The following is a 13082-nucleotide window of genomic DNA, read 5'->3' on the forward strand; positions in this document are numbered from 1 at the left end:
GAAGAGTAAACACCCAGACCTCCCTTTCCTACCTCCCTTCAGTATCCAGCAAATTCCAGAGGGCAGTGGAGCCACAAATATAGTCCACATAAGTTAGTCTTCTGGGGTTCACAACAGAATGCAGAAGGATGGAGAGTGAATAGTGAGAGACGCGTGGAAGATGCTCGGCTTAGCATCTGTTAATACTTCTAAAGTGAACTGTGGACATCTGTGTGCCCGGAGCCCCAGCAGTGGGATGTCGGCATCCAGGGTCTGCCCAGCTTGGGTGAAGAGAGACCACTCTTTCATTCATCCTGCTTCGATGGATGTCCTGGATGGACAGATGAGGCGTACCCCAACTCAGGGCCTCCAGTGCCTCCTGCTGCCCAGTGGGATGGATCCAACCTCCCCCACTCCACCGACATTCCAAACCTTCTACCCTCTGACCTCCACCAGCCCGCCCTCTCCATCCCAACTCACATTTTGACTCTGGCCTAGCCAGGGGTCTTCACAGAGCTAGGGTGATCTGCTCAAAATCAAATCTTTTACAGATATGTTCTAAAACAAGGTGTCTCTATGTCAGCAACACTGACATTTCAGGCCAGATAATTCATCTCCAACTGTGAAAAATGAAACATCTCCAGATATGGACAGATGACCCTAGGGCAGCAAAGTACACCCCCATCCCACACCCCGGTAGAGAACCACTGTCCTAAGGTTTGCCTTCATCAATTTGACAGCATTTTGTTCATGCCAGGGTTGTCTCAGACTCTTTTAAGAATATCTGCCTCATCTTAAAACATCTTTCTATATAGTGACTTCTCAATAACTCAGGGAAATTTCCATTCAAGAGGACTTCTCCCTTAATTTAACACAGGCACACATTTTCAAGCTAACTATCAAGAAAACAAATTGCTTAAGTGTCAACCAGATGAGAAAAAAAATCAATCTCATTCTCCATATTAGGAAAGCTACCATATCAGCATCCCGTTATCTTTTTTCCCACATGAGCCTATGGGGTGAAGAAATAGTCCAGAATTTGCATATGTAAACATACTTTTCTCCAGTGCATTGTCAGCAGCCACACAGAACCTCCTCTCACACCAAACACCAAAATAATGGGTAAATAATGTTTTTAATAAGCGATCACAGAAGCTATCACAATCAGACAGCTCTAGAACTCTGAACAGGGAAGGATTTTCAAAGCTTAGGTAGAAACAAACCCAAAGGAAAAAAAAAATTCAACACATTTCATTAAAGAAAAAATAAATATTTGTCCAGAAACAGTTAAAAAGTAAAAAGCATTGTTTTTCTTAGAAACATAATTTGGCAAATGTTTACCTAATTTACTTATACTAAAAGCTTTAAAACATGGATCCATTAATCCCATGTTTAGGAATCCAACCCAAAGCCTGACTCTAAAATACAGAAAAAACTGACTACATAGGGGTATTGATTACAGGGTTATTTATAATGATGAATGTCTGTAAGTCTCTCACCTGTCAACCACTTGAGCAGGTAGCTCAGGTTAACTTGAACTTCTGTGTACTGTGTATTAGGCAGCATGGAAAATGGACATTTCTAGAACATTTAAAGAGAAACAGAGAAGCGATGCTGACCCCGTGCCAGGACCACCAAGCAGGCACGGGGGTCACAGTGACACAACAGTCCTGCAAAGCCACTGCCGGTTCACGTGTCTGCAGGCACATCAATATTAAGAACCCCTGGGGACAACATGATACACGCAGTCACCAATCACTGTAATCCTCCTAGATTTCATGCTAATTGAATTTGAGTATAAAATTCTTTTCTCACAAATTGGAGAGAAGTCTAACTGTATTTTCTTCCAACTGGACAGGAAGCTGTGCTATCATCGTTTATTACATAATCAAACCTGTTCCCACTGAGTGGAAATAGCCCAGAGTACAGGTTTTAGTAATTGCAATGAATAAAATTAGAGGTTCTGTTCCGTAGGAACTCCAAACGCTGAAACATAAATGTTGATTCTGGGCAGTAGGATCCAAGGCTGTGCTGTTTGCATCACGGGGGCCTCAGTATCACCTAGGATTATTAAGGCTGTAAAATCTCAAGAACAACAATCTGCATTTAGAGGGATCCCCGGGTGATTCCTGGGCATGCTAGTTTGAGCAGCACAGCCAAGCGACCCTGCTAGACCGCACAGCGTGATGAGGAGACAATACATTTGGAGTGATTCTTTATTTTGGCTTTGGACGCTGGCCTTAAATCTACTCCTAGACCCCATCACTTGCTGCCAGAACCCCCCTGGGAGAAGGCTCATCACCTTCAGCTTCCTAATGTCCAAGGAGTGAGTAGGTCTCAACATCTACTCCACAGTTCGTCACAAAGAAGGCAGACGATGAGTGTGATGGACACACCCGGCACACTTTACACCCCAGGGTCCCAGACTTGCCCATTTGCAAAACACATTAGAGTTTGCTACCTGAAATCTCTGATCTTAGGTGAATTTGGGAAAGAGATTTGGAAACACTTTTTTTTTTCTGTTTTTTTATCCTTTTGGAAACACTTTTTTTTTTTAACATAACTTTTTATTTTGTAGATTCACATGCAGCGTAGGAAATAATAGAGAGAGATCTGAGTACATTTCAATGATAGTATAATGGTAGCATCTGTCAAAACATAGTATCACAACCAAAAAATTGTCACAACCAGAAGACTGCTGGAAATAAACCAGCTCCTACCAAGAAGTCAATCTGAAACCTGTTCAGAAGTGCAGGCAACCCTTTTGATATAACCCACAGCCCTCATTCATCTGTTACACGTTTTACTAGTAGTTATGTGTGTGTGCGTTTCTGTGTGTGTTTGTGTGTGTGATTGTGCATGCAAGCAAGTTCCACAAAATTTAATCACATGTTCTGTTTATGAATGCGAACACTTTTAAAGTGATTTGTGCAAACAGAGGCTTCTCAACCTTTTCGGTGGCCCTGGTTACAATTATTTCTATCCTCACCAAATAAAGGATTGATTAAGCAAATAGAGTAAATAGGATTGAAGATAGGAGGAAATATTCAACCAAGTTCAGGACTAACAATTTAAAGAGCAAACTCACTGACCTCAGTGAGTGAAATTCAGCCATTTCTGCACTCTGTTTTCCATGCTACAGGGTTTTCCTTTCTGGGTTGCATTTCCCAGCAAACCCAGAGAGAGAAGGACACTTGACCTATTCCAGATACTTGCCCTCTCTGCGCCTTTGTCTTTGTCTATCTCTCTTTGCTCATCTGTGTCTCTCTCTTTGTTCTGTGGCCCAGACCCTCTGCTTCATTCTCTCCCAAATCTAACCCTTGCCAGCAGCATCTACATTCAAAACATCACCTCTCAGAAACGAAATACTGAGACCCACCAATCCCCCCCCCCCAGGAGCATTTGTTGACCACCCTGTTGGTGTTTCTGTGTTTTGATGATTACCAAACAGATAAACCCCAGCCAGAAAGCTAACATGTGGCCTGACTCCATGATGTGCAATCCCAGCTCCTCCCTGGGAGGGAGGGTCTGTCTGATGAGATTATGAAACTCCCCATGGGCAGGGCCTGGGAAAAGAGGGTAGATAAAATGGGGAACCGCAGCAGGAGAGAAGCAGCAAAGTCCACAGCCAGAATGGAGGGCAAGCTGTACAAAGGACAGGACTACAAGACAGAGTTCCAACCCCGGGACTACTTAAAGACCTTCTATGCCTTCGATTCAGGCACCGTAGCTGAAAATGAAATCTTGAAATTCAACCTGAATAATCTCTTTGAAACTTTCTCTCCAGGTGAGTGTCTGGTCTCCATCTCAGGCAGATGATGGGGCTGCGCCTTACAGGAAGGGCTCTTGGTGGCAGGGGACCTGGCCTCTGGGACACCACTCACCTAGGAGGCTGCAAAGGCAGCCCCGCTGTGAATCCACGAGGACTGTCGCTGGTTGGCCACTCGGGGAACCCAAGCACTGGCCTTTGCAGCCCAGGAACCAGGCCTGAATCTTTGACAGTCCATCTCAGTTTCTTGCCCTGTGAAATGGGAAGGTACCTCCTGAACTGTGCGGCTCCTCACAGACTCATGCTGGAAGGGATAGGCGACAACAGATGTGAGCATACTGCCTCCCCTTCAGTAACATAAAAGCGGCTTTATAGCCTGGTCTCTTGAGCCGCCTTGAAAACCTGATGAAACATCTGGTATATACACAACACAGAAACACTCTTAAACTTTTACACAAAATTAAGAGGGTTCATGGATACCCAAAGCCAAACCACAGAGCTCAGTTTACAAATTTCTGCTCTGAGTAGTCAGCCTGGGGGGACTGGCAGAGATTATCACCCAAGTTCTCCATGCACACAAGGGGAGGCTGAGGTGCAAGACACCAGGCTGGCCAGCCCAGGTCAGCCCACCTGTCACTGGCAGTAGAAAATCTCAAAATCAGTTCATGCAGGGCTGCCTTGCACAGTTGCACAGGGAGTGCACTGAACAACTAGGGGGTTACTCAGTCATTCAACAAACCTTGCCCTATGTATTCGATGCCAAGAAGGAGATCAAGCGAGGTCCACAGAAATACAGACAAATGAAAGCTTAAGGCTCACCGAGAAATTTTAGGAGACTCTGGAGGAAGGACTGGGATTAAGCCTTGGAAAATGGACTGGTTTCAATGGAGGAGGAGGGAGGGAGGAAGCAGGGAGAGGAAGGCGATGTACTTATATTGCTCTTCCCGCAACTCACCACAAGATCCTCTTGCCTTCCGTGATTGGTGGAGCGAGTTTTGAACCCACTGGCTCAGCTCTCGTCCTTTATCAGGAGCTCTGTCCTTGCAGCAAGGAGGTGGGAGGGGGCCGTGGGGTCACTCTCACCATTGCTTTAAACCCAGAGTCAGAAGACTTGCCAATGAACCAGCTTCTACCAAGAAGTCAACCTGAAAGCTGCCTAGAAGGGCAGGACTTGTCCTACCAGGGCTCTAGTACCAACCCTTGAGGCAGCAGGGGGACCCAGTATGTGCCGGCCTGTGCCCCACCCTCCTTTCTCACCCTTCTGAGCTGCAGACATAAGGTCTGGAATCCTCAGACAGTCCAGGTACTGCCCAAGGCAGGGTCGGATCCCCTGGGAGTCACCCTGGGGAAAGGGCAGAGCCTGGCATCTCCATCCACCGCAACTGGCATGGAGTCAGGTGTCTGCCCCCCACACCTGGAACACGCTATCTCCTGCAGGAGGCGTCGGAGGCGACATCCTGATCGACGTTGGCACAGGCCCCACCATCTACCAGCTTATCTCGGCCTGCGAGGCCTTCCAGGAGATCATCATGTCAGATTACTCAGAGCTCAACCTCCGGGAGGTGGACAAGTGGCTGAAGAAGGACCCGGGGGCCTATGACTGGTCCCCAGCCATGCAATACGTGTGTGGGCTCGAGGGAGACAGGTATCCACAGTCCCCATCCTTCTCACAAGACGTCTCCCATCCTCACAGGCCTGAGCCTGAGCCTGCCACCCTGCATCACTGGCCAGCTCCCTCTGGCTTGTTCCTAACCCACTTGGGTCTCTGGCCCAGAGCACCTCCCTCCCTTTGAGTGAGTCCCACCTGCAGCCTCAGAGTTGCCTGTGATCAAAGCTTCGGTTCCCTGATTTGCTCTCCATGTTTTGCATCCCTTCCATCCTGTGGGACCTTTTTCAGTCCCTCCTCTTGCTGGAAGCTCCCCTGATTGCTCCAGCACACGCAGATCTCTTTGCTCTCAAAACTCGTGGTTCAGCTTCCACGTTACCTAGTGTTGGAGGGGCACGTGTTATGGGAAGACATGAGCTTCTTGGAATCGCCCACATCTATCTCCTCCACACTGCTACCAAGTCCCAGAGACCAACAGCACTCACCCCCTCCAGGCACCTTCCCCATCCAGTTCACAGAGAGGGAATCCATCAACCAGAGTCCGGGAAACTGAAGCCCAGATGTGGAGAGTGCCCTCTAGGCCACCTTAGAGCAGGACAAAGACCAGACTTTAAATTCCTGTCCCATCTTTTGGCCATGGGGGCCTGACCAAATTACAGACTAAGGGCAGCCTGAAATGGAACAGGGCCTCAGGGTCTCTGAGCACAGGGTCTCTGCATCATCCCAGCCTGGGCTTCATACATTCTTGTCATCATTCACAGAGAGCATTCTGAGAGTCAGGTCACTTCCAGATGCTGGGAATAGCACAGTGAATGAAGCCTCTGCCCCGTGGAGCTCACATGCTCGTAGGAAGCACAACGCCCCCAAAGTACATGGAGGAAGGATTCAGGGAAAAACAGGCGTTCTAGAGAAGACTCTCCAGCTGCAGGGGCCTAGAGAGGTATAGGTGCTATGTTAGGTGGGAGGGTGTTTTACTCACCTTGAGCCGTCATACGAAATGTCACAGATGCGGTGGCTTGAACAAAGACGCTCACTTCTCACATTCCGCAGGCTGGGAGCTCAGGATCCATCCTTGAACTTGGTGAGGGTGCTCTTCCTGGCCTGTAGTTGCCATCTTCTAGCCATGTCCTCTGAAGAAGGAGAGGGAGAGTTAACTAGGTCTCTAGTCTGTCTTCTTGTAAAAGGCACAAATCCCATCATGTGTGGCCCCCGCTCATGATCTCATTTACCTCTATTTACCTGCCAAAGGCTCCATCTCCACATACATCCACATACATGTTAGGGTTTCAGCATATGAATATGACAGGGATACAATTCAGTCCCCAGCAGACAGCAAGAGAAAGCCTCTCCTCTAAGAAAGAGCACTTCGAGCAACTCCTTGGGAGATGTGAGGGAGAAAGGATGAGAGTCAGGCAGAGGGGATGGCAAGGGCGAAGGCCCAGCTGTGGGAAGGAGCTGTTTTAAAGAAGGATATTTACAGGCTCAGGGGCTGCGGGGAGGAGGAATGGGGGTGTATTGCATACTGGGGGCAGAGTTTCAGCATGGGGGATGACAAGTATTGGAATTAGGAAATGGTGATAGTTGCTCACATTGTGAACACACTTAATGCCCCTGGATTGCAGAGAGTGACTGAAACGGCAAATGTTTGTTATATGCCTTTTGCAATTTAAAATTAATAATGCAATATGCTAAAATTGAGTTATTCAAAAGAAAGACAGAAAAAAGGAGGAGGAAGGAGAAGGAGGACTCAGATGTCAAATGCACTGTCACCTATCAGCTGTGTGGCCTTGAACAAATCACTCAACCTCTGTGTGCCTCAGTTTCCTGATCTGTATAATGGGAGAAATATGATGTTCTTCATAGGCCCATAGGAAGCCCTCCTTAGGGTATGGGGATGTTGTCCTAATTGTCATTGTCACCTCATTGACCCTCCCTCACAGGAGCAAGTGGCAGGAGAAGGAGGCCCGGCTCCGAAGGACAGTCACGCGGTTACTGACATGTGACGTGAACCAGCCCCGTCCTCTGGGGTCTGCCCAGGTGCCCGCAGCAGACTGCGTGCTGAGCCTGCTGGCCCTGGAGTGCGCCTGCCAGGACGTGGACGCCTACCGGGCAGCCATCCGGAACCTGGTGGGCCTCCTGAAGCCAGGCGGGCACCTGGTCACCTCGGTGGCTCTGCGCTGCCGTGAATACATGGTGGGCTCCAGGAAGTTCTTTGGCCTCTCGCTGGAGAAGGAGACAGTGGAGAAGGCCGTGCAGGAAGCCGGCTGCCAGGTGCTAAAGTGCCAGTACAGCCCCATCAAATACTCAGAGGCCTACTGCGTCAACGAGGGCCAGTGTTTTGTGGTGGCCCGCAAGGGCCCCACGGCCTGAAGCCAGTCTGGGAGACAGGGCCTCCCCAGAGGGGGAAGTCAGGGTCCCAAAGTTAGTAAGTCTGGAGCCCCCTGCTGCAGAGTCAGCCTGAACACCATCACTTCGTCTTGCACTATGTCCCCAGGTCACAAATGAAAAGCAAGTTCTCCCTGCCCCCAGCCCAGGGGGCCACCCGCCACACCCCTTTCCATTTCATCCTGCACCATAAGTCAGGAAAATAAAGTGGCCCAGCCAGACGCTGTCTTGATTTGGGTCACCCACCCCCCAATGCAGACCTTGAAACAAGGATTTGAGAGCAAACACTTTACCTGGGAAAAGATCCCAGGAAACTCTAACAGGAACGAAAGGAGGAAAAGAAGGCAGATAGGCGGGCAGGTAATGAAACTGGGTCATCAATCCATCGCCAGAGTGGCAACAGTTCATCAGAGGGAGGCCTCAGAGTCACCCATCCTCAGGGATCTGGGACTTTGTCACCAGTATCACGATAGAGCCTCAGCTGAAGCAGGCCAGGCAGGGCAGGGAGTCAGGCGGCTCCATCCACAGGACCAAGAATTGGAGCTCTGGGAAGACCTGAGTCACGTCTCTAGAAGCACCTTCACGGGGTCATGTGTCTCTCAAGACACTCCTTGTCCACACAGCCGGCCAGCTCGCAGCCCAGCCAGCTGCTGACCCTGGGCTGACATATTTTTTCTGGCATGTGGGGGAGTGTTGGCCTTCCGCCACCCAAGCCTGGCTACCTTGTGAAGCCCCTAATGCCCTCTGAACTGGGGCATGGGCCCCTCACAGCTCCCACTGTCCACCGTAGTCCATGCCCCACACAGCAGGCCCCCTGGGCAAATCTTTACCCATTTGCTAGCCTGCTGCTAAATCCCAGTGTTTTCCCAATGGCTTCCATTTGTGTTCTGGGGAGTCCCTGAGCCTTGTGGCAAAGGGCAGCAACAGGAAAGTCCTCTTCCTTCCAACCTCAGTTGGGTCTTGGGGTTCAGGCAATGCGGTGGCCATGACACCCATGGCCACCAGAGGGCACTGCAGGACAGAAAGTGGCAGGCAAAGTGCAGCAAGGACAGATGTCGGGGGCCTCCTTAGAAAACTCACCCAGCAGAGAAGCCATGACCTGCATGCTCAGAGAAACCCGACAACCCTTGGACAGTGAGTGCCTCCATGAAAACAGAACTTCCAGTCACTGTGGGTCCTTGACCCTGCATTTCAGCTGGGGCCCGGGAGACCAGGGCTTTGCAGAACGTGCATGTGAGACAGCTGGAAGCTGGTTAAAGGATGGATTCTGATCCAGTAGGTCCAATGTAGCAGAGCCTGAGATCCGCCTTCTCAGAATCAAACCTGAAGCTATCCTAGGCAGCTAATTTGAGGGCCATTATTTTGAGTAGGCAGCAAGGAGTGCCTCTTGTTCTGCTTCTCCCTGAATAACAGGACTCCTGGGCACTCCCTGCGGCTGGCATCCCTAACTTCCTGGTTCCTACCTCCAGGTGAGAGAGGGCGAAGCCTAGCACTCTTCCTGGAAGACACCCCCACCCCTTCTGCCTTCTGTTACCCCTGGTGTGGCGGGCTCTCCTCCCCCTGCTCCTTGATGACCTTCCCCCACAGATGGAAGCCCTCAGGGTATGAGCCTCCGACTCCTCACTCAGCAGTTCTCTGTCTGGCCTGGCAGATTCTGCCGCTCCTGACGCTGGTGTGTGTTTCAAACTACATACCTGCCCCAGGCAGCCCTTCACAGCTCTGGACCTCCCCTCCATCCCCACCCACACATCTCCTGCCGTCCTCTGAGCTCCTACAAAGCAGAGGGCAAGGTTTCACGTGAGGCCCAAAGATGCAAAGTGACTTCCACAAAGGGGCTGCCCTCCAACATTCCCAGCTCTAGCCCCTCAAAGAGGACTGAGGAGGGGCTGGCTGCGGGTCCCACCCTGGATATACAGGAGAGTCACCCAGGGAGCTGGCACCTTTGGGCAGCCTGGGCCTCCCCCAGACCAACTACATCAGAAGCTCCAGTTTGGGGGTAGGGACCCAGGAAGCAGCATTTCATCACACTCTCCTGGGGATCTGAGTGTGTAACCCCAGGGGAGAACTACTCACCTGGGCCAGTGCTTCTGAAATGCTCTTTTGCTCATGAACCACCAGGGCTCTGATAAAACCCAGAGTCTGAGTCCATAGGTCTGAGGTGGGCTCAGAATTTGCATCTCTAACCTGTCCCCAGGTGATACCTCTGCTGCTGAGCCCAGAGCCAGTATGGGAAACAAGACTATAGGGAAGGGACCCTCCTCTCAGCCTCCAGCCCGGGCACACACTAGTTGGGAGGAGTTCAGTTTAGCTGCTCAGTCATGTTCAACTCTTTGTGACCCCATGGACTGCAGCACACCAGGCTTCCCAGTGCACCGTCAACTCCCAGAGCTTGGTCAAACTCATGTCCATCAAGTTGGCGATGTCATCCAACCATCTCATCGCCTGTCGGCCTCTCCTCCTGCCTTCAATCTTTCCTGGCATCAGGGCCTTTTCTCATGAGTCAGCCCTTCGCATCAGGTGGCCAAAGTATTGAAGCTTCAGCTTCAGCAGTCAGCCCTTCCAATGAATATTCAGGATTGATTTCCTTTAGGATTAACTGGTTTGATCTCCTCACAGTCCAAGGGACTCTCAAGAGTCTTCTCCAACACCACATTTCAAAAGCATCAATTCTTCGGTGCTCAGCTTTCTTTATGGTCCAACTCTCATATCCATACATGACGTCCGGAAAAACCACGGCTTTGACTAGACAAATCTTTTTTGGCAAAGTCATGTCTCTGTTTTTTAATATGCTGTTTAGGTTTGGGGGAGGCGAACCAAGGAATAGGGCTTCCCTGGTGGCTCATATAGTAAAGAATCCGCCTGCAATGAGGGAGGCCTTAGTTCAGTCCCTGGGTTGGGGAGATCCCCTGGAGGAGGGCATGGCAAGCCACTCCAGTGTTCTTGCCTGGAGAATCCCCATGGACAGAGGAGCCTGGCAGGCTATAGTCTATGGGGTCTCAAAGAGTTGGACATGACTGATTAAGCACAGACCACACATGCTGAGGAACATTTAATAAAATGGTCCAAGTGCAAAGCAATACCTCCTGATGGACCACCATATCCTTCAGACCTAGGGTCTTGAATGATTCACAAAAACCTCCTGAATAGCCAAAGACGTATCTCTCTGTACAGCCTCTACTAATAAGTCCTTAGGAGTATCATTCCTTCTAGAAGTTCATCCGCAGAACAGCTGTGTGTATTTTAGCCTTCCCTACTCTCTGCCCTCCCGACTACAGTGTCCAGCTGCCTTCACTTTCCTGACCTCAGCCCCTCTAACACAGCAGATCCAAAGGCAGAGGCCCCATTCCCCATCCTCGCTCCCCTCTCACGTCCCCACCCTAGTGAGGACACTTCCAGCCATGCCCTCGCCCATCCCAGCCTCCTTCCTCTCGCCCTTGGTCATCACTCCGGCTCACCTGGACCTCTTGATGTTACCTCCTAAACAGCCGTGACATCACCCGACTGCGCTGATCGCTGTCACTGCCTGAGCCCAGCTCTATTATCCTCACATAAACTCTGCCATGGTTTCCTGACGAGTCCTACGTCCATATCTGCAAGTTTGCGTCTGTTTCATCTTTTCTACCAGCCAATGAACTCCTTGGAGCACACAGGGCATGCACACAGGAGGCAGTTGATAAATGAGGTCTGCCTGAAAGAGTCAGGGGCCCTGGTGTCCAGTCTTGGCTCTGATCACTCACTCACTGACATTTGGCAACAACTTTCTTTCCGCCTAGCATCACTCCCCTCATTTGAAATGGTACCCAAAGATGCTTAAACATCAGTTCTGAGGTCCCTGTGAGTGGGCTGCCATACCCTGTATCTTATTCATCCTCCGGTAGCCAGAGGGGTCAGCTGAGTGTCCCGGGAGAAAACAGCCTTGGGTTTCCCATCTCCCTCTCTCCTCACTTCCAGCCAAGCCCGGCCCTGAACCTGGACATCCCAGCCTGAGAAGGGTCGGGGTTCCCACAGCCCTGGACTCTGGCCTCAGGATGGGCATCCCAGGAAACTTGGTAGAAATTCAGATGCTTAGGTCCCAGCCCAGACCTGCAAGAGCAGAGCTGCACTTTGACAAGATCTCTGCAAAGCTCTGCTATAGACATGCAGAGATGAAGACAGGACACAGAGGAGGGAGGGGCCACGGAGGGGGAGCTGGGCTCCTTCCCAGGAGTCTCCTCTCCAGCCCTCCTCACACTCACAGCTCAGCTCAAGGCATGGGGTTCCTGCCCCCCCCTCATGGAGCACATGCTCCCTCCTCACCCCTCCATCCCCAACACATCACCTGTTCCTTCATGCACCTGTCATTCTGCTTCTGTGTCCCTCCCTTCCCACCCTGGAGAGGACATTCGTTTCCCTATAGCATACTCAGTGCCCACCACGCAGAGAGACTACACAGCTATTGCTAAGTAAAGACCTTGCCTGTGTGAAAGTGATGATCATGGATTTACTGTTGCTGTTGACTTCACCCTCTGACCTTCAAAGCTACTAAAGCCATCTAATCCAGCAGTTTTGTCTCATTCCCTCTACACGTCAAATGGGCCCCAGTCCAACAACTTGGTGCTTCAGGTAGAAGACTGAGATATCAAAAAGCGTGTGCATGAGCTGGGAGGACTGTACAGCTGACCAAAAATCTTCCCTTCCCAGCAGACAATCTGTCTCATCAAATGACTTTGCTTTTCCTCCCACTGAGAGGACAAGTCCATTTCTCCCCGTCACCTCCCCCCTCCCAGTCTGACTCAGTCACGTCTCTTCGTTTGGTGGATACAACATCAGCAAATACAACGCCAAGACAGGCTTGAAAAAGACTTGCACATAAGGCTTGTTCCATCTCATGCTCCTTGGTATTTACCCAAGAAACTTGAAAACATATGTCCAAACAAACACCTGTACACAGAGGTATACACCAGCTTTATTCATAATTGTCAAAACTCAGAAGCACTGAAGGGATTGCTCGTCTCATAGGTTAACGGATAAATAAACTGATCCATCTAATAAGAGAATAATATGAGGTGCTAAAAAAGAATGATCTCTCAAGCCCTAAAAGTCATGGAGGAACCTTAAACAATGTTGCTGAGTGCAAAAAGCCCATCAGAAAGGCTACATCCTGCAGGATTCCACTCTATGACGACTTCCTAGAAAAGGCAAAACCATGGAGATGGTAGGAGGATCAGCTTTTGCAGAGATGGGGAAAGGAGGTATTAATGGGCTGAGCACAGAAGACATTGAGGACGGTGAAACCACCCTGTATGACACTGTAATGGTGGATGTGTGTCTTTATATGCAGTTGTCAAAACCCATGTACCCCCA

General features: G+C 50.2%; 1 protein-coding gene across 1 annotated transcript; it reads left to right on the forward strand.

Moving 5' to 3' along the window:
* Positions 1-3540: 3540 nt before the first annotated feature.
* On the forward strand, positions 3541-7960 carry LOC138438819 (indolethylamine N-methyltransferase-like). Its single transcript, XM_069586727.1, has 3 exons — positions 3541-3766; positions 5186-5393; positions 7295-7960. The coding sequence occupies exons 1-3, from the start codon at positions 3568-3570 to the stop codon at positions 7722-7724; spliced, it is 837 nt and encodes a 278-aa protein (XP_069442828.1). The 5' UTR covers positions 3541-3567; the 3' UTR covers positions 7725-7960.
* Positions 7961-13082: the final 5122 nt, after the last annotated feature.

This window comes from Ovis canadensis, chromosome 4 (genome assembly GCF_042477335.2).
Source record: "Ovis canadensis isolate MfBH-ARS-UI-01 breed Bighorn chromosome 4, ARS-UI_OviCan_v2, whole genome shotgun sequence".
NCBI lineage: Eukaryota > Metazoa > Chordata > Mammalia > Artiodactyla > Bovidae > Ovis > Ovis canadensis.